Raw genomic sequence first — 27184 nt, forward strand, 5'->3', positions numbered from 1 at the left:
CCATCTCCAGCAGCCCTGGAGCTGCAGAGGAAAACTCCCCCCTTGTGCAGGATCCCTGCTCCAGCAGAGCCACAGCTGGCACTGCAGGAGGGCTGAGCCCCCATGGGATGGGGCTGTGCCATCCCCTGACACACAGGGGACAGGGCATGGTCTCACTCTGGCACTGGTTTGTTTTTGTTTGTACTACTGCATTTGTATTTTTAATTTTCCTAGTGAAGAACTGTTATTCCCATATCTTTGCCTGAGAGCCCCTTAATTGCTGCAATAATTCAGAGGGAGGGGGTTTGCATTTTCCATTTCAAGGGAGGCTCCTGCCTTCCTCAGCAGACACCTGGCTTTTCCAACCAAGACAGAAAAGCACTGAGGTACCTGGCTGATGTCACTTGTCCATGCAGCTTTCTCCTGCCGTGATGGAGCCAAAAGGACAACAGTGAAAGGAGGAGCATCCGTGGGCTCCACTATCAGCTTGAAATCCAGGTGTCCAAACACTTGCCCAGAGCCTTTTGCTTTACAGCCAGAGGGGGAGAAAAAAAAGTCACACCATGAAATGTCACAGTGTAAGACAAAGAAAAGAGTTATTTCATTTACAATGGAAAAGCTATAAAACATCTTGCTGATAAAGAGCAAATCCAATTAGGTATCCAACAACTCATTTTGTTGTTCACATATTGGGATTTGCTCTTCAAGATAAAGTTTCTTATAACACCTGTATGCTAATACATCTTCACCATACTACAAGTATCATTCAATAAAACTACTTTCACAATTCAAGTGCAAAACTTGACAAACTGCAGGATGGAAGACAAAAGGAGTAACAATAAAATCAGCCTGAGACTGTATTTTGTAATGCCATTTGAATAAGCTTGCACTCCTGATTTGTGGGGATCCCAAGGCAAAAAAGTTCCCATTAATTCTTCCAAATCAGTCAACTCCCATGTATTTCAGAAAGCAAATTATTATGCAGCTTATTTAAGGCTTTTTTCCTTTTTTTTTTTAATTTTCAATTTTTTTTTTTTTTCCGAGATGGTCTGGGTGAACTTGAATACAAAAGCCACATTTCTCCAGCCAGCCCTCTTGAAAATCCAGTAAGGGGTGTTAACAGCAGGAACAAATACAACAAAACAATGCCCCATCCAAGACAGCATGTCCATTATAAGAACAGCAATTTTAATGGATCAGTTTTACACTGTATTCTACTGGTTTCACAACAACATATCTATTTGCTCTTATGAAAAAATAAAAAAGGGTACTAATTTTAGGAAACTAGAAACTGTACTTACTACTGACAGCTGAATTTAACTTACAATCATCATCACTCGCTTCTGTCTCCTCGACTAGAGTGCATTCTATCAGAGACAGAACACCTCCTGTCTGTGGAAACAAAGCACATTTCACACAAATGTTATTTATTCCCATTTGTCACAGGTTTTTTTAAATGTTGACAGGCCTGACTCTAACATTTTACATTACTCAGAGCTCTAAGGAAGATATATGAATTTCATGATGCACATTTTTTCCTTAAATAACTAAACTCAAACTGATTAAATATAATGTTTTTTCTGAATCCAGCAGATTAATAGTACAATGCACAAAATTTCTTTCACTTTTACCATGCTTTAATTTATGGCACACACAGACTTGCTCACAAGTTCTAAAAAAGTTAACTAGAATTTCATCTTCTGAATTTAAGTGAAATACATACAATTTTTCTTAAAGGTTCCATTAGACTCTATTTATTTTGCATAAGTACTTGAACTATGTAAGAGGTGCAAAGTGGGAAAGTACGTGACCCTTAATAACCTCTTGGTATGCCAAATTAAAATTCCATTCAACATAACCCTCTTCATGAACTACCAACATCTCTTTACCCACAAGCCAGCACTATGAAAGACAGATTCTCAACAAATATAACTAGATTGTTCTTAGATGACATTTTATTTTAAGAGAACATGCTGTTCAGGAAAACTGAATTGACTTTGAAAATTAATTTTATTAGAGCTCTGGAAAATGTTCTTTGGCAATTCTGCAGGGTTGTACTGACTGATTTATGCACTGAAAACTGACTTAAATTCAGTGCTACATACACTGAATTTATTCACCACTTCAAACAAATAGATACATCAATGCCTTGTTTCTAATCCCCAGTTTACTAGAATTAACTGGGTCTAATAAAAGGAAATTGTCTGAATTCTATTATTTGCAATGAAAAGACAAAGCAGTTAAACATTGTGCACCACCCCACTTTTGTTTTTAACCACTAATGCAACACTCACATGAAACACATAAAACAGCAAAATGTTGGCAGTTCACCAAAGATGTGTTTTCATTTTGAAAATTGAATCATAATATGAAGTCCATACCTTAAGAAGATGCAGTTTTCCTCCTGAACTTCTTGTACAAATTAAGAAGTGTTTTGTAAACAAGAAGCATTGTCTTTCTCCTTCTTTCTTCAAAGACAATGAGCCCAGGCGAACTTTACTCAGCTTTCCCCTCTCAACTGAGGGGACCTGGATAAGGGAACCTGGTAATGAAGGTGCAAAATCCACTGTATTACAGTAATATTTAGTAGGTAATGCTCAAACTGTTAATTCATTGAGCACTCTTACATTAATTAACACAACTCTTCATTCTAGTATCAATGTGTATCAGCATCTCTTTCAAGAACAAGTCAATCCCTTTTTTACTGCACAGATTCCCTTTTTTTTAGTATCATAAATAGACTCAAGTACAGTCTAGACTAACACTTGTGTACATGGCAGGATTAGATCCAGGGCTGATTAGGCAATTAAACACACTAAGAGGCCATTGATCGGAAAATGTGGCTGAGCAGCAAACACCACTCTGACAGCCACTACACTTGCAAAAGACACTTCCAAACCAAAGAGACGGAGAATGGAAAGAACATGGAAAAGTTCTTTTTGATGGAAAAGAGTTTGTGTGTGTGCCCAAGTGCAAGAGAGATGGAAATGAAGCACATTTCTCCTTCTCATCTTGTACTGCATAATTGTCAGTGCTCCACAGCTCATCCGAAATGTGTTGCCAGTAAAACACTCCCGAACTAAATTGAACCTGCTTACATAAGCCTGAATTCTGCTTTGCAGAGTTCCAGGCTGGGGACAGCTCTGCTTCTCTTGCTGTTTCACATCTCAGTCTGTGACCAACTTTTCCAGATTGATCCCACCATGGGTATCACCTCCAAATTTGGAGCAGGAGTTAAATTTGGTGGTGAAGTGCAACTCCTCTGTAGATTAAACAGAAATATTTCTACCATACAACTTGCTGTTAGCAGACAGGGCAGCCAAGAGACCTCCTAGTCTCCTTCCCACACATCTCTCCTCACTATTACCTTTACACTGGCTCGTGCCTTGTTCCAGCATCAGGTACTCACACAGCTAAACCAGCACGAAAATAATGCTGGGAAGAGGCAGCTGACTTAGCTCCCTGATAGGAGCAAGGTCACAAAAGCGCCAAGAAACTGATGAGGCAAAGGGAGCTGCACAGCAGAACAAGCAGCAGGAGAAGGCTTTGACCTGCCCCTTCCAGATACGAAGTGGCACAACTGCATCAAAGCTCAAAGTAGTGGTGGCACCCTGACACAATGCCAGCCTGACAGAATTATCCATGAAATATTAGATTAGCAATTCTTACTCTGTGTTGTCAAAAGGATTATCTTTCTCAAAGTTCACATATGCAAGCTTACATTAACAAACAGAGAAATTTCAGTAACTGAGAAAGGTGCTATTTACATTTTTTTCCTACACTTAGCTCTCTCTATATATATTTAAGTAGCCTTAAATTATTAATATATAAACTTCTACTGACATGGGAAATTACACAGCAGTAAATTTGCCAGATAACAGTGTTCTCTGACAGACATTTCACATTTAGACTAAATGTATAACACAACTTGTGTCACCGAAACACAACAGCGAAGTTATGCTCTAGAATTTTGCAGAGGAGTTTGGAACATTTCAGATTCACTTACATTCTGACCCAAACCCATAAATATTCACTGGCTGTTGTGCATTTCCCCTGGACAAGCAGCCAACCTGCCTCAGCTGTAGGAGAGAGGGAGGAGATCATTTCCATGTGTTGGAACCATGACTTTTCCATGTTACACTGACTGTCCCTCAAGCCACGCTGCAAGGCCAGCATGTTCAAAACAACTCCCAGACAAAACTCCCTGGGTACTTTTAGTCCTAAAATTCCATCTACACATTTAGGGAAGCAATATTCAATCTGTACTTTTTGTTTCTGCTTTGCTTAGTAGAGTAATAGTACCTATAAATATTAGATGCTTACAGAAGTAAGGTCGCTGGTAATTTTTGTTTATTTATTTATTTTTATTTTCACTGGAATGCTTTCAGGACTAACATGCTCTGTTCTGTCATAATGGGCTGAGGTTAAACAATATTCTTGCACAGAGCTGAAATACTGTTTAATAAGGTAAAACAGAGCAAACCTCTCTCTAAAAGCAGAAAAGAGAGACTGCATTTTCTCTCTTTCAAACCTGCAGAGAGGGACACATCTCCTACACATACTGCATGGCTGACCCCAAGCAAGGACCTTGGGCATTCTCATCAGGTTTTAGTGGTTAACAAAACTGGGCATTGGCTCTACCACAGATTTCCTCTTAAGGGAAAAAAATGGTCACAATTGGCCAATGTACAGATGCAATGAGCAAGTGAAGCTAATTTTAGAACATTCATTAACAGTATAGTTTGGACAATAGTGTAATCCCATGAATTTTTATCCAGCCTCAGGCCTTAAGCACTTTCAGCACTTCAATGCTTCAACAGTCATCCTCTCAGCCTTTGTTCAATCCAAAGAATATAAAAGGCTGGATTTATAAACAAACCCAAGCATTCAGAAGTCTACATTGAACTGTCTGATTTACCAGCTCAGCCTGGCTTTCTCCATGCTGGAGGTTTTCAGGCTTTTTTGCTGTTTTTTGTTTTTACTGCTCAGAGGGTTAAACACTGGAAGAGGTTGCTCATTCAGGGAGGCTGCGGAGTCTCTGTCCTTGGAAAGAACAAAATACTGAGGGGGCATGGCAGAAACCAACCTCCTCTAGCTGGTGCTGCCTTGAGACTGGAATGGGTAATTTCCAAAGTCCCTTCCAGCTCCAGCTACTGCCTGATTTTGTGGTTACGATATCTTTATCAGCAGAGGTAAATTCACAGCAGCTGATGGCAGAAGCATCAGAGTGTTTGAAAGCACCAGAGGGGCTCAGGGTGCTCAGTTGTTTGGATGGCAACAGATTTGAGACTCCCTGAGTGTACTTCAGCCTCACAAAGGAAACATTCCTCACTTGTTTGTGTGCCTGACTATAAAATCTGTACCTACGTAAAAGGCAGGGAAAATCAGACCCCAAGAAACTCAAATGAGAGTTCACAATCTGCATTGCAAAACATTGCCAGGGACAGTTCCTGTGGTCTCAACATGCACAACTCAACAGAATCAATCTCTTCTTTAAAATAAAAAGTCTGTAACACATAAAAAAGTTGTCGTTAACATCCACAAAAAAAGCCTGAACAAAGGTAGTGGCTCCTCTCTCCTGTTTTAAGCTGGAAATGAGTTTCCTGTGCCCATCTACACTAATCAGCACAACAAATGGAAGCCTAACTGAAACCAGAGGAGATGGACACCACTGCCAAAGTGCCCCACTGTCAGATGTAAAAGGAAAATGGGCTCCATTACTTCATTTGCTTTATTCAGATTTCTGCCCTTGCACAGAATCACAGGCAGTGGATGTTCCACCAGATAAGCTGATACAACCTTCTGTAACACAGACTCCTGTCCACTGCCCTCTGACTGTGTGCCTAGAAATAAATCTGAATTTAATTTACTTACAGGGTTTGGCCTGGGACTAACAAGCCAACAGTAATTTGTACAGATTGATTCCTTCAGAAAAAAAATTTCTAAATTTTACTGATGAAGCAGTGGGTATACAGACAACACATTGTCAGTCAGTTTTGATGGGAAAACCTCAACAAATAAAAATACATATTTGTATTACATATTGTAATAATCTTTAAAAAACTCTAAACTTTAATTAGATTTCATAGTACAAGTCAACCTAGGATAATCACAGCATTATAATTTTTTGGCTGTGGGTGCAAAACAACTTTTTTTTTTCTGAATGCCATATTCAAAACTCCTAAAACACCTCAGAGATAAAAATGTATACATGTAATAACAATCAAGTCATTTAATAGAGTTTGTAAAAACAATATTGTTAGTGTAATGTAAAAATAATATTGGAAGTTATTACAGAAAAGTCATAGTTTGGCCACATAACTACAGAAACAGCATAATATGTGTTACAAAATGTACAGAAAGCCTATTAATTACCAGGTACAATATGGCCCCCATCAAATATCAGATGTTCTGCTGAGGTTATCTGGAAAAGGTTTCAGGAAGGGATGTACCTACATTATATTCCTAACCTTTCCTGAATAATTTTAATGCTTTTCAGCACAAAGGAGGAAAACCTTGTCAAAATCCTGCACCACAGATCTGTAGTTATTTTGTATAAACCCGGTAACGGGCTTCAAGAGATCCAAAAGTAAAATATTATATAAATGGGAGAAAAACAAGCAGCTAAAGTAAACACCACCAAGTAAGAATTGTAACCAATTTGCAGTTCCTGGCAAAAAAAACCCTGTCCCTTATTTAAAATGGAAATGTTATTCTAGCAGAGTTTTTGGGAACTTAACAACAAATTCCACCTCTGCTGTAACTGATTTTCAACAGAAAGAGTTTCCAAAGCTGCCATCAATAGACTGAGAGAAGAGTGCTGCTCTTCCCCTGCTCCATCCCCTTGGGACCACAGTCCAGGCAGGATGTGAATCACAGTCCCATGGGGGCTTTGCCACTCACGTGCTGCTGATTTTCCTGCAGAAGACAGCACAGAACTGAGGTCCAACCTCAGCCCAAAATCACCTGTTTTCAGGGCACTTTGTGACTCACCCTGCAGGGACAGGGGGCAGGCTCAGGATGCTGACAAGTGCCCAGTGCAGTGCCCAGCCTGACGATGGCAGTGTGAGCCCTGCTGCCTTCAGTGCAGTTTTTTTTCATGATTTTTGGGCAGCTTTGCAGAGGAATGTCTTACCTTGGCGTATAAAGGTTTGGCTGGTATCTAGCAATATGTCACAGCCCTCCACTATGGTCCTCTCTATGGCCAGGTTCTTCCGGATGTTCTCTGTGTCACTCACCTCGTCGTGCATCACTCTGTTGGGGACAAAAATGCACTTTATCTCCTCAAAATGTGCCTCACACCTGCTGTGTCTCTGAAGACACAGTGCATGCCCTTCACCACCTGCTACAGATCTACCCACCCAGTGCCCCATCACTCCAGAGCAGGTCTCCTGCCTTTTTTCCTCTCCTTTTCAAACCATTGTTGTGATCATTTTGATTTTTCAGCGGTGGAGCCAATTTGGCAGATTAGTGACTGTTCCTGAGCACATCTGACAGATGCCACCGAGCTACAAACACTTCACAGCTGATAGAAGAGAACCTGATCCTTTGTGCACAAACAGGAAAGTGTTGCCTAGAATTGTGTAGCTCACATTTAAGATTTCCTTTCCATGGCTTTAGAGTCGCCCGCTGTCCCTGTTTCATCTTCACAACTCAATGTATCCTTTCCCCTTTCTCCTTTTTCCTTTCCCCTTTCTCCTTTTTCCTTTCCCCTTTCCCCTTTCGCCTTTTTCCTTTCCCCTTTCTCCTTTTTCCTTTCCCCTTTCTCCTTTCTCCTTTTTCCTTTCCCCTTTCTCCTTTCCCCTTTCTCTTTTTTCCTTTCCCCTTTCTCCTTTCCCCTTTCTCCTTTTTCCTTTCCCCTTTCTCCTTTCCCCTTTCTCCTTTTTCCTTTCCCCTTTCTCTTTTTTCCTTTCCCCTTTCTCCTTTCCCCTTTCTCCCTTCTCCTTTCTCCTTTCTCCTTTCCCCTTTCTCCTTTCCCCTTTCTCCTTTCCCCTTTCTCCTTCCCCCTTTCTCCTTTTTCCTTTCCCCTTTCTCCTTTCCCCTTTCTCCTTTCCCCTTTCTCCTTTTTCCTTTCCCCTTTCTCCTTTCCCCTTTCTCCTTTCCCCTTTCTCCTTTTTCCTTTCCCCTTTCTCCTTTCCCCTTTCTCCTTTCCCCTTTCTCCTTTTTCCTTTCCCCTTTCTCCTTTTTCCTTTCCCCTTTCTCCTTTCCCCTTTCTCCTTTCTCCTTTCCCCTTTCTCCTTTCCCCTTTCTCCTTTTCCTTTCCCCTTTCTCCTTTCCCCTTTCTCCTTTTTCCTTTCCCCTTTCTCCTTTCCCCTTTCTCCTTTTTCCTTTCCCCTTTCTCCTTTCCCCTTTCTCCTTTCCCCTTTCTCCTTTTCCTTTCCCCTTTCTCCTTTCCCCTTTCTCCTTTTTCCTTTCCCCTTTCTCCTTTCCCCTTTCTCCTTTTCCTTTCCCCTTTCTCCTTTCCCCTTTCTCCTTTTTCCTTTCCCCTTTCTCCTTTCCCCTTTCTCCTTTTTCCTTTCCCCTTTCTCCTTTCCCCTTTCTCCTTTTTCCTTTCCCCTTTCTCCTTTCCCCTTTCTCCTTTTTCCTTTCCCCTTTCTCCTTTCTCCTTTCCCCTTTCTCCTTTCCCCTTTCTCCTTTTTCCTTTCCCCTTTCTCCTTTCCCCTTTCTCCTTTTTCCTTTCCCCTTTCCCCTTTCTCCTTTCTCCTCTCTCATTTCCTTTCCCTTTCTCCTTTCTCCTTTCCTTTTCTTTCCTTGAAATTGCTTTTCTTTGACATTTCCTTTCCCTCAACAACCAGAGCTTTGACATTTCAACATTTCCTTTTTCCTTATTGCTCTTTCTATAGGCATTCTCCCTTACAGAGAAAAATACATATTTTTTTAGTGCTGAAACCAACCCAGGAGCTTATATGCTCTTGCAATTATATTTTCCTAAAGTGAAATTGGACTGCAGTTCCTGGAATCTCCTCCTCCCTCAGAACTACCTTAAAGGGATGGAAATGAGTCAGTTCATTTTACATTTATGGTCTCTACTGACTTTATGAGCAGAGAGGATCAGTCAGTCTCAAACTCCAGTTCTGAGTGTTCAGTGGTGAATCAGTTGGATCAGCAGTGAACTCTGACTTATGTGATGAAGCCAGTCCAAAGCTGATTTATCTGCTTGTGCAGATCTTTTACAACTAAATATTCTCCAAGCACATCTTTAGTGAATTCTCCAGACACTGAATATTTATATCCTGGAGTTCACTCATGGTCTCTTTGTTCACAGCAGAATACTGCATTTCCCAGAGAGGAGAAACACATTTCCCACTGGGCTGATGAGAGAAATATCTGAGAAAAGTCTGGGGGTTCAGGGAAGAGCTTCATTGTGCAGGTTTCCACCAGGAGCAAAAGTTCTCAGAATATATCTGGAGTTCCTGCTTATCTGGCATTATTTGAAGCAAATATGAAATTCATTTTTCACACTAGTACACTAAAATTATAACACAGATAGAGAACTAGATACTTTCCAAGACCATAATTATTTAAAATGCCCTTCTCTCTTTAAATTAAGAAAAATAAAATTTTTTTTGTAAAGAAAACTGCTCTGTTCATAACCCAGGAATAGGTGGTTTCTATAGTGATTTCAATTCTCCCTAACCAAAATACAAGGAGATACTTGGAGATTTAAATTTGCCAAAAAGAAAAAAAAATAGAACAGACAAAATATTACACTGAGATATTTTTGTTATTTTTCATTATCTTCTGTTTTGGGTTTGATACTTTTCTCTAAAATGCATATCTTTTTAAAAGAGCAAAAATAAAGAAAAACTGGTTTTTCTTTTCAAAACCTTTAATTCTAAATTATCAAAGATAAGGTAGAAAAATCTTACCTTGAAAGTTCCTCCAGTTTAGATTTAGCAAATTCAAGGCTTTTTCTCTCAACGTGTTCGTGTGGTGTGTGAGCCAAAAGTTCGTGAAGTGTTATAATGTATCTGGGAATCTTGAAACCAGTAAGATATAATATCAGTAAATCCATATATACCTTCCCTCAATTTTAATAGATGATGAGCATGTAAATTTCTTTTGACATTGAAATTACCAGGTGACCTGTCTGCATTCAGCTAACATTCACATTGCACAAAAGGAGATGGAAGAATGTCCAGTATTTGACTATTAAAGGCTACAGGGTAACAAGGACCCTTCAGAGCTTTTAACCACAGAAAGAAGGACCCTTCAGAGCTTTTAACCAAGTGATGGTGCAGCATAACTGCTCTGACACAACAAGATTTATGTAGGAGGAGAGGGAAAATTATGCTCATGTGGAAAGTCACCAGCAATGACATAATAACATTCCTCATCACACAGGAACAGGACCATCTCCTTCGCTCCCTTGACCTGGCTTCAACTCAACCCAAAGAAACCCCGTACCCACAAAAACTTTAAAATATACCACTTCAAAAATTAAAAAAGCATTGCTGCAGGTGCTAATGGCTCCTTCGGCTAATATTAATAACTACTCCTAATATAAGTGACACTTATGCCCCTTTTTAATTTTTTTTCTCTATCTGGCTTTCCAATAACTGCAGAAACTGAGGGGGTTCACTATTCCTCGGATGAGCAAAATGTCAGGTTAAATGAAAAAGACATAAAATTCTCAGGCCAGTGCTTCACAGACATCTTAAAACAGCAGAAAATGCCTACTCCAGGGAGATCACAGTAAAAATCAGGAGGGTAAGCACAGTTTTCAAAACTTTTGCAGTTTATTTTTCATTTTCTAAAGACCAAGTCACTTGAGAGCAAAGCAGGGAGAAAGATACCAAATGAATTCCCAGTAAGGTGCTTATGGCTGTTCTAAGTTCCTGAATATCATCCCTCTCTGGGCTTTATAACCAGGGGTCCCAAGTCAAGGACCTGCTCCTTGCCAATTTTCTTTGGTGCCATCCTCATCCCACACTCCCCCTCAACATTCCTGATACTGAACAAAGATGAGCCAGCATAGCTGGGGAGGAGATCTCCACAAGCAGAGTCTTGGCGTAACAACAAAATAAATTACACCAAACTAATTTTCAGGAGAGTATTTCTAGTTAGGCAAGATGAGCCCTCAATCAATTGCAATGTCAGTAACATAAAATGAATCTACCAAACAGTAAAATTAAATATACACAAAAAATACACAGGGAGTACCTGAAACATGGGGTAGGTAAGGAAAGTTTCCAGCATTCTACCCTCACATGCTGGGTTGGCTTCATATTGCTTCAAGAGTTTGTCAAAATCTCTGTTTTGCTTACAGTTTGCCAGCACTTGTAGGCTATATTGATGATTCCGAACAAATTCTTGATATATGTTCAGCATTGGCAGCAGAATGTCAAATAGGTCAGCTAAAAAAAAAGCAGAAAAATGCCTTTTTTTTTTTCCCCAGCTACTCATGTATTGAAATACATTTTTAAAGAAAATGTGTTTTCCAGTGTTTTCTCTGGAAGTGAATTACTATAATCAGTTCTGTTTCCAATACACTGACAATTTAGGAACATTAAATGTAGGTTTTTCACCTGCCCAGTGGTGGTTGTTCTGATTACCTAATGGTCAGATAGCATTACAAAAATTACAAATCTAATCAATGCTTAGGGCAGAGGAATTCTCATATACAGACCATTTCTGCCCGCATGGGATTCCCACTACACCTGATCTTGTGGTTTTAACCTTGCATATGCATATTCCTTTTAAAAGGGACTTTTAAGAAGTCATGTCTTTAGAAAAAAAAAAATCCCTACTGATTATTCAAAAATAAATATGAAAGTTATACCCCTGTAGAAAATAAAGTAACTTACCTAGAATTAAGGTAGGCCAGTTAGCTATTCTTGCTTTTAAGCCCTGGTGAAATATCTCATGAAGAAACATGATTGTTTCACTGAAAAACAAGTATTTAAACAAACAAAAAGACAATTCTGGTTTTATTTTCTGATTAATAATTCACAGAGAAACATCTCTTCCTCTTTTGCACTTTGCTAGAAAAAAAACAGAAGACAGTTATTGTTATGGAAATAAGTGCTTCCTTTTATTGCATTGTTTAAAAATACTAGCTCAGTGCTTCTAAAAAACTCATAGTATTCAATATAAATATTCCAACATCGTATTCATATTCTAGCAAGGGAAAGGAAACCTGCCTCATGACTAAAGGAACATATTCTATTTCTCAGAAGTTTGGGGCAGGCTTGGATGCAACCCCAGTCCTGTATCTAATGTTAGATGCCTCCTGGGCTACTTGAACATGCTCATTACAGCAGTACTTGGATGCCTAATGAAAGAACAATTCCTTTTTTGCAGGATATGAAAAGACAAGTGAGAGAGAAGGAGATTCCTTAGGCAGGACAACAGAAAATAGAAGCTTTGACATTCTCATCCTCAGGGTCTTGTCGGGATCATATGAGGCCACTAAGTCCAGTTTTGCTCTCTTAAGAGAAAAAAAGAAACAGGAAAGGTGACAGAAAATTATGGGAACTGCCCTAAGAGGCACCATCTGTCCTTTTTTGCCTTTAGCAGAAGAAGACACAGAATGCAGGGAGGTAAAGAGGTCATGCTGGTTTTCAACAGCATCACCTGCAGCACCTTTGCCTTTCAGCCCTGGAAGAGTGTCTGGCTCAGTGACACCACCTGCACCAGAGCAAAACAGGAGCCGGGACTTTGACTTCAGCTGAGCCAGAATGGGAACAAGCACTCAGGGACACCCACCAAAAAAAACCCCAAATAAAAAGCCACAGAAACCTCCCAAACCAACAAAAAAATCCCAGAAAGGTCCCCTATACCTGTTGAGGAAAATGCTGCTGACGTCGTCGTGGCTGATGGGCGGCTTCTTGGAGCTCGCTGCCATCCTCAGGGGCCGCAGGAAGCAGTTCACCAGGACATAGAGCTGGTGCACGTACTCAGACTCAGCCTCCACCATGTTGAAAACTATCTGGTTCCTCTTCCTCATGCTCTCTGCATGAGGGGAACAAATATAGTCTTGGACAATGGTTTTCCATTTTCTTCTGCACAGCCAGCCCCGCATAAAGCTCTGAACCTAAAAAGGGATCACGCAGGAAAAGAAAGTTAAAAAAACATATTACATGACTTATCATAAGCTCTTCACTGTAGAAACAATTCTCAAAAGTCTTTGTGCAAAAATAAAAATGTTCCTTTATTGATATATAATTGCTCTGTAATTAAATGTATTTTATATTTCTGTTTGTTAAGGGTCATAATTGTTGCCAGGAAACAGACTGTAAAACATGGGGTACGCAGAAGGGAATCTTTCACTGCAAGCTGGAGTGTTGTCCCCCTCCCATCAGCACGAGTGCAGTTCCTTCTTCCTCCCCCTAGAACATTTCTCTTATACCCCAAAGGTATCCTGCAATACCTCCAGGTAACACAGTCCAGCACAGACTCAATATCATTATTGGCAGAATTCTTAAATTTTTTTTTAAGCTCACTTTGCTTTCCATTTTGAACAGATAACACTTGACATGGGTATTTAAAGTTAGGTATCAATACATTGCTTGGTATCAGACACCAAAGCAACAAACATGGTACTCAAAACCACAGATTTTTGGCATTCTTAAAAAGCACCTCTATGTCATGGAAAAATCTAACTAAGCACAATATCGGAAGTTGCAAATGGACTAAAGATTACAGAAGAGGTCTACATCTGGTCACAGGAAATTTCATTATGTCTGTGCCCTGATCTTGATGTGGAGATCAAGAGAGAATGAGAAGTGCAAAATTTCACTGGTATCAGTTTACTCTGAAAAAATAACTTTAAATAAAAGGGGCCCAGCTGTCAAAATGACCAGGACACAGAATACAGTGAATTACATACAGATTCAAAGCTCTCTTGCTACTAAAATGGGCATTCCCAGCTTGTGCAACAATGGTTAATCTACACAAAAAGAGAAACTCACACCAAGTTACCAGCCCAGGGCCGACCCTGGCTCAGACTACACACCCCAGAAAAAGACAGAAACCAGATACATCCCATGAAGGATTTCATGCAAATACATCACAAGATTAAGCGTGGCACAAAAATAAATGTAATTGAAGAGATTTAAGTAAGGGCAGGGTAAAGAAAAACTTGCTATTCTACTGTACTTAAAAAAAAAAACAACAAAAAAAAAAACTAGGCCAAAAAACAGAGGCACACCCCTCATCCCACCCTCCTCCCTTTAAGCACAAAAGACTTCATGTTTACCTTCTTAATTTTTTTAATATCTGGATCTTCGTCTTCCTGGTTGCCTTGATAAGGTCGCATTTTTTCCTTTGTTTTATTCAGTGCTACAATCTGACAAAACCAAACACTCATTAATTGCTTCCTCGAGTTAAGGAAACCCTTGGTTGGAGAACTACCAGAACAACAAATTCCCCTTCCCCCAGCCTGTGAAAGGGGCACAGAACGACCAGCACACATCTGGGGACAAGGACTGGGGCACTTCAGGCCAGTACAGGTCCCTGTGCAGCTGGAAGGGGCACCCAGAACCAGCAGGTTCTGCCCCCAAAACTAACTGTGCCTTTTGGGCTTTATCAGCCTGGGGCTGCAACAAGATTTCTAACAACATCCAGGGAATCAGAGCAGTCTGGGACAGTCCTTAACACCATCACAGCCAAACTCAAACCTGAAGGCAGGGAGGAAACAGTGAAATCGGTGGCACCCACTCTGCAAAGCAGTGCGTCATCTTAGGGGGATGAAAGGATGACAGGATGTCAGGAAAAGTAACCTAATCAGCCCAACAGACCTCAATATTTCAAAGAAAATTATTATTCTAAGAAGTCACTGGGGGACTGTTATATATTAACCTCACTGGGTTCTGTGATTTTCACAGAAATACTGAATATCACTGATGCCTTCAGTTTGAGCTTTCATATTCTCCAGACTCTGTAATGCATTGTAAATAACTCTGAACTCCATGTAAAGCGTCAGCTGCTCTCCTCACAGCTCAGTCACACAGAACAATCCTTCTCCAGCCCCAGAACCAAGGACACTGCTGCAGCTTCAGCCCAAAAAGTGCAAACAACAGGGAATGGAGGAGAGCAACTTGGGAGGGTGGGACTGCAGAACCTGGAGCTGGAATTGGACAATGAACCCAGTATGGAAATGGACCAGAACTCATAAAAGTGTGAAAACTCATGACTTGGGGTCCATCTTGGGTCCACCTTGGGTGCGCCTCTGTAGCCACAGCTCTCTTCATGGAGAGCAGGGGAGGCACAACTTCCCAAGGATATTTCCTGGGAATTGCAACAAGGAACCTCAGAGAAAGAGAAAACAATTCTTATCTCTATTCTCTGCTCCTGATGTTTTTGCACATGTGGAATATGTTAGGAAGATTGAAGGGAGTTCTTAATTGGATTCTGGTGATGGTTTCTTATATTAATTGGCCTGTTGGGTCAAAGATGTGTCCTGGCTGTCTCAGACAGTCACAGGTTTTTCTTTAGTATTTTTTTAGCATTCTTTTAGTATTCTTTAGAATAATATGTCTTTAATATAGTATAGTATAATATGATTAATATAATATAATATAATTTTAATAAAGCAATTGTACAGCATTCTGAATCAATGGAGTGAGATGCCAATCATTCCCTGCATCAAGCGCTCCTGATTCTGCTCCACCCAAGGTGGAGCCATGGCCAGGTTCTTGTACTGCCCAAGGTGAATCCTTTGAAGGACTTTCAATAAATCCCCACTTTATTCCTTTAGCTCTGTCTAGCTCTGCTCTAGGAGCCTCCCAAGCCATCCCCACCCAGCAGAAGGCTCCAGTCAGTGAGTGCCTGGTGGCTCTGGCACTCACCTCTGACTTGAGCCTCTCGATCTCCGTGTCCTGGTCCTCCAGCTGGTGCCGGAGCTGGTTGGCCGCCACCTTCTCGGTCTCCACGATCTGCACCAGGTGGATGTACTTCTGCATCAGCACCTCCCGCTCAATCAGGATGTCCGAGTAGCTGCCAGGGAAAGGACAGGTCACTAAAAGCAGCCACATGCTGGGCTTTAGTGCGTTTAGTTTAAGAAGGCTTCTGCTCCTCAAACAACTGTAAAAACAGAGACTGGTTCTGGTGAAAAAATGTTTTAAATGATTCCTCTTCTGTGCCTAAAGAACTGTTCGTAATTATTGTATTTGCAGGGTGTCCCGACGAAGGAAGGAATGATGAATCTGGCTCCATGTTCTCAGAAGGCTAATTTATTATTTTATGATACTATAATATATTAAAGAATACTATACGAAACTATACTAAAGAATACAGAAAGGATACTTACACAATGCTAAAAAGATAATAATGAAAACTCCTGACTCTCTCCAGAGTCCTGACACAGCTTGGGCCTGATTGGCCAAAGAGTGAAAACAACTCACAGCAGAATCCAATGGAACAATCACCTGTGGGTAAACAATCTCCAAACACATTCTACATGTGAGTACAACACAGGAGAAGCAAATGAGATAAAAATTGTTTTCCTTTTCTCTGAGGATTCTCAGCTTCCCAGGAGAAAAATCCTGGCCGAAGGGATTTTTCAGAAAATGTGAATGCCACACATAATATTCATTAGTCTTCTTGGCATGATAGCCAACTGTGCAAAACATTACTATTGTTAGATATTTATTATTGTTATATGTTTACTGTTGTTAGATATTTATTACTGCTAGATATCTAACTACTGTTAGATGTTTACCATTGTTAGATATTTATCATTGTTATGTATTTACTATTGTTAGACATTTACTGTTGGTAGATATTTATCTATTATTACATACCTATTATTAGTAGATATTTAGAATAGAAACCAGACAAGGTAGAGACTTTGTCAAGCCTCTAAGGGGGGGGGGGGAAATGATACCTTAAGATTTAGCTTTCCTATTTTCCAGATTCCGTACTGCATCAGTACAAAACTCTGAACTTCATATAAAGTGTTATATCTCCTCACAGTTTACTTAGACAAAACAATCCTTTTCCAGCCTAATATATTTTTCATAAACACCTAATTTATTTCTTTATTCCGCTTAGCCTCTGTTCTAGGTGTCTTCAGGCATCACAACCCCGTCATGGGACATGGAGAGATAATGTAGCCCCAGTGGCAATAAGCCCGCAGAACCACGCTTGTTTGGCTTAAGTTATAATGTGCAGCTTCATCATAAACCACCCAAATCATAATCACCAAATCATCCAAACTGAGACAGTTTAACATCCTTTTTTAGACACTGCTGCAAGAGTACCCAGTTTCACAATATTCAGCTAATGAGAGCAAGATAACAGCACTTTTTATGAGCTTCTAATTCTCATGCCTGGCCAAAGAACTCAGTAAATTCAATTTGTTTTATGTATTTTAAGGTCTTGATTTTTTCCCATCTTTTGGGAGGACTTGGGGGAGCATGTAGCACTTCATCAGAACTATTTCTCTCCATCTGCCAGATCAATTTATGGAAGAATTCCCATCAAAACTGTCATTATGGTGCGCTAACACATGTTTTATTTTTTAGGCCTTTTTAAAATTACTGAAATAAATGCCTTTAATCCAATCAGTATCAGGAACCACAGTATCAGTCTTTCCTTTAGCTCTTGGGCAGCTTTTCCCTGCAAAGGGACAATATCCCTAGTGCAATCAGATGCCACAATCAGAGCACCATGTCAGAAATGCTTCCCAGCCTCAGGCAGAGGAGAAATCAATTCCTCCCTATGCAGCATCTTCACCAGACTGATCCTGGAGCAGCAAAATCAAGACACTTTGCTGCCTCTTACCCCGAGTTTTAGGAAGGTTCTTCCTCTGAGAATTATGGAAATTTACAAGATAAAGACCAAACAAAACACAGCAGAATGAAGGCCCTAAATCATTGACAAGGGATCCCTCACTGTTTGATATCATATCTTTTTCTATTGCTGAGTTTGAGCACGGCATTTGACAGAAGGAACTTTGTGATTGCAAATCCCTTCCCTTTAAATATCTGCCTGCTTATTATAGCACTCATAAAACAATGAATATTTGCTATTAAATACCGTGAGGTTCCTAAAATTGCAGTAATGTGCATCATCTACAATGCGGTTTTTCTGTAAATATTTACTTGTATTTCAATCAGTGCTTGTACACCTCCACACTGGAGGGGGCCAATATTAACCACAGCTCTTGAATTCAACACCTAACCTGGAAAACAAGCTTGGATTTAAAATAATTAGAATAAGTTTCCACAGCTATCATAAACTAATATTTTTCCTTCCTTGTAGAGATTATAAAAAGAGTAAGTAGGGAATTTAGTTCTATTACATTTGCTGTTATATTTTGACTACTGCAGAAGTAAACAATACACTGGAAAAAGGAAGGTCAGGGCACCTCTTCCAACAAGTAAAAACCACACATAAATAAATCTATCATGAAGCAATCCACTTATCCTTCAGCTGTGCAAGAAACAGCAGTAAAGCAGTAAAGTATGAGACTAGTTCTTCAGAATTTTTTTTTTGTTTTGTTTTGTTTTGTTTTGCAAGAATTCTGGGGTTTTTCTTCAGAAACCAGAGTACTTCACCTCTTTGCACCCTAGAAAGGCATTTGTACATTCTAAAAATTATCTGAATCAAAAGCACTAATCATGTCTGAGTTAGCACTAATTGTTCTACAATATTATTAGGATAAAAATATATGTAACATATGTAATGAAGTGCTTTGATTTAAATTTAATATAAATAGTCTTTCCCACCTAAAACCAAATCCAGACAGGTGAAACACTCTCTTTTTCTATTTATCCTTTTCATAATATTCTAGAGGCTTTGCTACCAATCGTTTTCAATAGAGAATTTGAGGGGTTTCACTTTGGTTTTATTTAAACTGAGGAAAATAGTAGCACATAGACTCACAAGGATAAACTGCTGATGTAGGATCCAATATATTGTTATATACAGTGCTTCTCTTCCACTTTTTTGTTTCTTCCTTTAGGGGAAGAAATTTATGTGTGTTTTTTGGATTCTTTAAATGCATTAAGCTGGACAGCTTTGCTTTACTGCTCTGGAAAACTGAAGATTTTGTTCTTTTGAGATGCTCTTAGAGCAATTCGGGGAGGGGGGGGGGGCTTTTTGCTGTCTAAAATGTCAGACTCAGCCTGGAAACCAAACAACATCTCCTTCACTCCCATAATTAGCAGTACAAAGAAGAGTTAATTAGAAAAGACTGTGTACACCTACACTAACTTATAATAGGCTAAATCCATTTTCCTTCTCAAAACTACTGCGGGGAACAGAAAAATCACAGGTTTTTGGCATAAACTTCACATTCTTCCAACAGCCTCTTCCATCCATCTCTCTGCATGCCTGAGTAGAGATCACCATGTCCAAATGTGTTAATCTGAATATCCAGAGTAATCCCAGGAGCCTTACAAGAGGACAGGATATCAATACTGACATGAACACATATGTATAAAAAATCCTTGTAAGAAAAAATTGTACCAAAACGTTCAGATGTCAAAGCAACACAGGAAAATATATAAAGCAACTTGTAAGCACCCAGTCTGAGTCTGCTTTTTGTCTAGGGTATCGTTTAATAGAAAGAAACAACTGCTGCAAACCACAGCTTTTATGACTTTTTATTAATATTTTTCTGAGGGAAGCAATTCTGTAATGTCTAAAACATCCTGAAAGCTGAGGCTGAACCTGTCTACTACCACCATCAGTAGGAACAGGGCTCCAACCAGGTACTTCAAGAACCTCTGTTTGACCACCACCCACCACATGGAGAGAGGAAGAAAGTAATAAAACCCTGATAAAAAGTGCTGCACCATTCAGTCTGACATGCTCAGAAAACCTAGGAAAACTGGAGAAATTTTAGCCTCTGGCAGCAAGCCAGGACACAAGTTCCAGTAGTGCTACCAGCAAAAACTTTTGAGTTTTGTCCCAGAATGAGACCAGTTATGGTTCATTGGAGCAGTCCATGCTAATTGCACTAAAGCTGCTCAGGCTGCTGGGAGAAGTAGGCATTTGGTCTGGCCACATCAAACCACCCTCTTGAAAAGCAAAATGCACAGCCTAACTCACTCCTTATGAAAACCAGGCTCTAGCTGTCTGCAAGGCAGAAGAAATTACCCGCATTGTCCCCACACCCACCTTGAGCTGCTGCAGGACTCCTTAACAGAGGAGAAAGAGCCTCCAGACAGGGTTTAAAGCCTGATGGCACAGCCACAGTAAAAGCTACACTAGAACATAACCAATCCACCCCTGTGGCTCCAAGCAAGGTGCCTTGGGGTGTGATCCAGGGTTCTGAGGGATCCCTGTGCCACACAGAGCCACAGGGCACCTTGACAACTCCACACCCCAAATGGTTTTTACTACATGATCCTTTTAACTGAGAGGGGGAAATGCCAGCTGGGAGACAGAGCCTTTGGAAAAGTGGGGCCAGCAACCAACGCACCCAAACCATGTCCATGGGGAATGGCTCGCTCAGGAGCAGGGTGTGAGGGGAGGGAAGGCCACCCTGTCGTGTGGGATGGAGACTGTGCTGGAAACACCCCTCACCAGCCAGTGTGTCACCCACCAGACTCACACCTCACACCAAAACCAGCTGCTCCCATTGTCATGGCACTCCAGCCAGGAAAATCTGACCATTTAGATATGGAATAATAATCCCAATATTTAGGAATGGTCAGATATGAACCCTTAAGGAATTCATCCACAAACAAGATGGAGGAGAATGGCACCCTACCCCACTCTGAAAAACTGAGACAGGACTCAAAGTGTGAGCAGCCATGAATCACAGAATCGTGGCATGGGTTGGGTTGAAGGGACATTAAAGATCAGCCAGTGCCACCCCTGCCATGGCAGGGACACCTTCCACACTTCCAGGCTGCTCCCAGCCTGGCCTTGGGCAGTGCCAGGGATCCAGGGGCAGCCCCAGCTGCTCTGGGCACCCTGTGCCAGGGCCTGCCCACCCTCACAGGGAACAATTCCTTCTCAATATCAATTTTAAGTTCCTCTTTTAGTTAAAAACCTTTCCCCCTCATCCTCTTGCTATCTGCCCATGTAAAACATCATTCTCACTCTTTTTCAGGAGCCCCCTTTCAGAGGGAATCTCATGAAAAGCCGCCACAAGGTGTGCCCACAGGCTGTGGAAAGCCTCTGCTCATCTCCTCTCAGGCTGAGAGCAGCCACCAACCAAAGGGGTGTGAAACTTCTTATGGGCTAGAGGGACGAATATTTTGGAGTTGTACAAGGCTTGTTATGGAAGTGCAGGAACAAAAGGTAGGGAAAGGGAGGCATGGAATAGGTTTGAGGAGCAGCAAGCTTTGGAAAACACAGAGATAAGGGGATAAAAGGGGATAAAGGATCTCAGGTAAGCACAGTGATCAATACACTTGTCTGGCCATGATCTGCACATCACCACCATAACCCATCCTGCCTTCTCACCAAACCCACCTCTCGCTCCTCTCCTTGGTGAGGAGACTCCATGTGTGCATCCCTGTGGCTCTCAGTGCCACTTTCTGGAGCTGGCACCATGAGCCCACAGGTCCCTGCAGTGCCGGGAGCACACAGAAGAGGTGAAGATGAGAGCCTGGCCCAGGTGTGTGACACCAGCCATGCCTGAGCCGGGCCAGCCGAGCGCTGGGGACGCGCCAAGGCCAGCCTGCACCAACAGGGATTGGTGATTCAGCTGCTGGAAAGGGTTTAAACTAAACTAAACCCAACTTTACTTAACCCAACGGTTTAGTGACTAATTAGAAACTCCAGGGTGCTCTGCTCGACACAATGCAAAGCAAACAAAAGCAGCTTTTGGGAACACCACGGGCCTGGGTGGCTGGCTGAGGGATGGCTCTGCAGGCCCCTGTGTGCCCAGCTGGAGCCAAGGGCAGCACAGGCAGGGTTTTATATTTTTCAAATCCTGTGCAGCTTTAGGGTATAACTCTAAACTACATATATACATATAGCGTTAGCTACTGTCTTCACATTTTGGTCAGACAACACAGTCCCTCTGGGCCTGACACTCAAGGGCACCCTACAGCCTCAGGCCCTGAAATATAAACAAAAGTGAATTGTTGGGGAGCAAACTGGGGGTAAATGACTTCATTACCTGAAGCTGGAATTGGAGGATTAACCCCTGAAATGCAAATGGACCAAACTTATAATTGCCTGAAAAACTTGTGACCATTTTCCATCTTGGGTGTAGCCTCTGGGAGGCTTCTGACTGTCCAAGATGTACCTTCTGAAGGCCTTTAATAAATACCCACTTTATTCTCTTAATCTTATCCAGCCTCTGTTCTAGGCAGCCACTCCAAGGCATCATCACGGGGTTGGAGGTCCAGGAGCAGCCCCTGGACGGCCTGCACAGCTCAGTGATTTTTGGGGGGCTCACACTGGGTGTCTGTACTGGATGCACCTCTCTGCCTCACTCCCAGCCCACCAGAAACCACAAAATCCTGGTTATTAAAGCACCAGGCCTCAGCTAACACAGTTTTACTGACAGCAAGGCATCAGCACAGTGCAACTCTGAGATGCCACAGTGAGTTTACAACCACCTGCAAAATACTGTGTAAAATACACAGCAGAAGTGTGCCTGAAAATCTGAGAGAAAGCCTTTTCTGCTTCTGTTTGTTTTTAATTTTAAATTGCCAGTTAGAGGGCAGTAGTTCCTCGTACACCTTAAACAGTGACCTAGGTGAAAGAATTATTCCCATTTTCCTCCCTAATCTTCTCCCACATCACCTGTGCAGTGAGTAGACATGGAGGAATGAGATTGATTACAACTAAGCTGGCAATAAATTAAAAAAGCATATTTCATTTTCAAATCAGTTTCCCAATTAAGTTCACACTTGTGCCTGCATGAAAGGAGGGTTTTTCATTCCCACACGTGGGAATTTAAGACTTTGGAATAAGCTAAAGCAGAGAAGTCCAATAAATTTTATTAATCCTGCATTCATATGAAAAAAATAAAAGCATAAGGGTTTTTGAGCTAAATGCAAAAAAGTCTTAAAATATAGAAGATTTTGTAAGAGAGAGTGATAAGTACACCTCAGTGTATTGAGGGTGAAAGAGATTTTTTCATAAGAGAACAAGTTCTGGAAGACAGCCAAAAACAGGACTTCCCGATGCAGCCACTGACAGAGGAACTAGGACTTGCTAGGAATAAATCCTCGCCCAAAACTGTAGCTCAGAAGGAGCAAACCATGCTCTGCCACCCTGGATATTAAAGGGAAACCAAAATAGTAAACATTCAAATAAAATGGAAGGGGGAAAAAAGTAAGTACAGATATGGAATTGATAATGGGGTTCCAGTAAAATATACTGCATTAAATATCCCAATTCCTGCTCAAAAGCCAAACAATCCCCCATGTGAGGAGAGGGCTCTATGGACAGGAACAATGGACAACATCATAACAGAAAAGATCCTTTCATTAGGTACTGGCACCCAAATAAAATTCTTATTTACACAGAGCGGACCATGGGGTGCAGTGAGATTGCAGCATCCTTCTTTCAACACTGTTTATAACTGACAAAGTAAAGTAGACGTGGAAGAAATTTTGATGGCTACAAATATGTGTTGGGAGAAAAAAAAAAAACAAAACCAAAAAGCAGTACAAAATTAGATTTTCTATATGTCAATTTAAGAAAACAAAAAGCCTCAACTACCTCAATTGCATTGTCTCAGCTCACACAGGGATTATCACAGCTCCTCATGAGGATATGACCCTCTGGAAAGCAATTACATACTTCCCTTTCTCAAATGCCAGCATATTCACACAGAACAAGATGTTCCCAGGTCTCTTTTCGATATAAGAGTAGTGGCAGTCTTCTCAATGCCTCCAACAATTTGTAACTAAGACACCTAGACAGTACAAAAAAGCATCTTTAAAGTGCTACATAAAATGCCATTCATCGATTCCTAAAAAAACCTTAGGTTAGTTCAAATCAACAATGGCACTTCAGAAGTTGCCAAAACTTCTCCCATTTGTCAAAAATACAGATAAACTTAAGGGAAAAAATCTAGATCATGATGAAGGCAAAATTCAATCCCTAAAGACAATCTGTGCTCTTTTGTTCAATGAAGTTGGGAAGAAAAGTCTTATACAATACTGAAAAACTATTATTTTAGCCTCTTTTCATCTATCTTCAGCAAAAGACCCAACGGTTTAGTAACTAATTAGAAACTCCAGGCTGTTCTACTCGACACAATGCAAAGCAAACAAAAGCAGCTTCCAGTGAAGGAGAAAATCATCAAAGCAAGGAGGTAACCCACAATAGGGAATGACACTCCATGCTTACCAACTAAATTTTACCTTTATTTTTGGTCGCTTGATGGAATTTTGTCCAAGAAAACACAAGAAAGTTGTGTCTGGGAAACTTCCCCAAGAAAATTTAGATTTTCTCAATCACCTGTGCAGGAAAGGTGATTGAAAAAATCCCCCAAATGGCAAAAGACCTTGAGACTGTCCCTCACGGAGATGCCCATAGTTCAAATCATCAGGAGGTAGGCCCAAATAAGGTGGAAACAGGCAAATAGCAGAAGGGGTGGAGATAAAAATACTGATCTTAGTTACCTCAGAGACCCAGCTGTCATGTAAAGCCTGAAAGTACAACTCCATGGTGGAGTCAAAAGTTAGCCACCCTGACCTTGAATGTCACAACCAACTTCTCTGCAAGCTCTCACTATTTTCAGCTGTGCATTGTTTCCCATTGCCTTCATTTTGTGTCAGTTTCTACCTTGAAAATTCATGTGTGATACACAAACTGAACTACAAGGGACAAAAATTTTACCTCATGTTATGAAGCTCTTCTTGCTTACGTGCCTTTTACACCAGGCAATGGACAAGAATCCCAGGATCACCGAGGGTTGAAAATCCCTCCCAGCCCATGGAGTCCCAGCTGGGCCCAGTCCCCATCCTGTCCCCAGCCCAGAGCCCTGAGTGCCACCTCCAGGGGACACCTGCGGGGCTGGGCACTCCAAACCCCCTGGGCAGTGCCAAGGCAGTTCCTGAGCCCCCTTTCCATGGGGAAATTCCTGCTGTGCCCACCCTGAGCCTGCCCTGGCCCAGCCTGAGGCCGTTCCCTCTGCTCCTGTCCCTGGTCCCTGGAGCACAGCCCAACTCTCCCCTGTGTGTGCCCCCCCAGCCAGGTAAAGGTTGTGGCAAAACCAAACTGATGCTGCAGAGAGGGAAGCCCAGGATGCTGCTGTCCCTGAATGTCCATGAGCATGAGGCAAAAAGCCCTGCTCCCCTCCTCACTCACTGTCAGCAGGATGCCTTGATTTAGCTTTTATATTTTTCAAATCCTGTGCTGCTTTAGGGTATAACTCTAAGCTCCATATACAGTGTTAGCTACTATCTTCACATTTTGGTCAGACAACACAGTCCCTCTGGGCCTGAAACTCAAGGGCACCCTACAGCCTCAGGCCCTGAAAGTATAAACAAAAGTGAATTGTTGGGGAGCAAACTGGGGGTAAATGACTTCATTACCTGAAGCTGGAATTGGAGGATTAACCCCTGAAATGCAAATGGACCAAACTTATAATTGCCTGAAAAACTTGTGACCATTTTCCATCTTGGGTGTAGCCTCTGGGAGGCTTCTGACTGCACAAGCTGTACCTTTTGAAGGCCTTTAATAAATACCCACTTTATTCCCTTAATCTTATCCAGCCTCTGTTCTAGGCAGCCACTCCGGGGCACTGCACAGCAAAAGCTGTCCCAGACCAGAACAAGCCCTGCAGCAGCACGGGGCTGTGGTGTCACACAGGGGACACTGGCCCAGCCCTGAGCCCCAGGGAGCCCCAGGGACCCCCAGGGCACAGGATGATGTGGTCACCCAGAGCTGCTCTGCACTGCCCACCCACAGGGCTGGCCTGGGAGAGGACAGGGCCCCACTCAGTGGCACCAGCGATACCTTAAGTTTTAGCCCTCATATTTCCCAGATTCTGTACTGCATTAATAACTCTCAACTCATATAAAGCGTCAGCTGCTCTCCTCACAGCTCAGTCACACAGAACAATCCTTCTCCAGCCCCAGAACCAAGGACACCGCTGCAGCTTCAGCCCAAAAAGTGCAAACAGCAGGGAATGGAGGAGAGCAACTTGGGAGGGTGGGACTGCAGAACCTGGAGCTGGAATTGGACAATGAACCCCAGTATGGAAATGGACCAGAACTTACCAAAGTGTGAAAACTTGTGTCTCAGGGTCCATCTTCGGTCTATCTTGGGTCCATCTTGGGTCTACCTTAGGTCTATCTTGGGTGGAGCCTTGGCCACATTTTTGTGCTGCCCAAGGTGCATCCTTTGAGGCCTTTTAATAAATCCCTACTTTATTCCTTTAACTCTGTCTAGCCTCTGCTCTAGGCATCACCAGAGTAGGACAGAGCTCCCAAAGCAGGCTGCCCAGGCAGCACAAGACCTCCAGCCCCAGGGCCTCACTTCACAAGCTCTAAATTAAAAACTACGAGCTGCTCATGTTCAATTTTAGTTCTGAAGCAGAATCACTGGTGTTTACATGGCTCATGTCCTAAGCAATTCGGGAGCTGCCTGGCTCCTTGTGCGTTACCATGGCACTGCAGAATAGCTGAGGTGAGTGTGGATGGGAGGAGGCTGCAGAAAGTGCATTTCAGCAGCAGCTTTGCCTCCTGTTATAAATAACAAATGCAGTTATTGCCTTTCACATTTATGTATTAGCTATTGTTTTGCAAGTTATTTTTGATCACAAAGATCCTGATATAGTGCAATTTGTGATTCCTTTTAGCTGCTTTTTGGTATAGTATAATGTGTCCGTTTAGGTATGCATCATATAGCTTATAGAAATACTTGATAGATATTGAAATAAAAATTGAAAATATAAATATAAAATATAAATATAAATATTGAAATATTTGATAAATATATTATATCTTAGGCCACAGCATAATATTAAAATAGAGACTATCTGATGTTACCATGCTTTTATGTAACTAACTCAGAGAATGGTGTAAGATAATTATGTGGTTCCTTGCATTTGTGGACTGAGTGGTAAAATAAGAGTGACAAAAACCAGAACCCAATTTACTGGCTCCTCGTTACCAGGGAGTGTAAAAACAACAGGATGGAACCACAAGAAGAAATAAAATATATTGGTTTAATTTACAACATGGCATAAAGACAAGCCAAAGGTTAAAACCAAGCAAAAGAACATCTAAACCCAAAGGAATGTTTCAATATATACATATCCAACTCAAACTCTTATGAATATGCATGTACCCCCTGCAATGTAACAGTACACATGGTTTAGATGTGTAAC

The 27184-nt window shown here is 41.5% G+C and overlaps 1 protein-coding gene across 5 annotated transcripts in view; it reads right to left on the bottom strand.

Moving 5' to 3' along the window:
• RASGRF2 (Ras protein specific guanine nucleotide releasing factor 2) overlaps positions 1-27184 on the bottom strand; it is a 131147-nt gene that overhangs the window by 62099 nt on the left and 41864 nt on the right. For 3 of the 5 annotated variants that reach the window (XM_054517851.1, XM_054517850.1, XM_036402966.2), the window contains exons 3-12: positions 15771-15918; positions 14180-14269; positions 12762-13015; positions 11787-11866; positions 11143-11336; positions 9849-9958; positions 7115-7233; positions 2361-2521; positions 1281-1371; positions 370-506 (exon numbers count right to left, since the gene is read on the bottom strand). In XM_054517851.1, coding sequence (XP_054373826.1) covers positions 370-506; positions 1281-1371; positions 2361-2521; positions 7115-7233; positions 9849-9958; positions 11143-11336; positions 11787-11866; positions 12762-13015; positions 14180-14269; positions 15771-15918 — 1384 coding nt within the window. The remainder of the gene's footprint in view (positions 1-369; positions 507-1280; positions 1372-2360; positions 2522-7114; positions 7234-9848; positions 9959-11142; positions 11337-11786; positions 11867-12761; positions 13016-14179; positions 14270-15770; positions 15919-27184) is intronic. The other 2 variants (XM_036402968.2, XM_036402967.2) reach the window with 1 other exon arrangement.

This window comes from Molothrus ater, chromosome Z, assembly GCF_012460135.2.
Source record: "Molothrus ater isolate BHLD 08-10-18 breed brown headed cowbird chromosome Z, BPBGC_Mater_1.1, whole genome shotgun sequence".
In the NCBI taxonomy this organism is placed as follows: Eukaryota; Metazoa; Chordata; class Aves; order Passeriformes; family Icteridae; genus Molothrus; species Molothrus ater.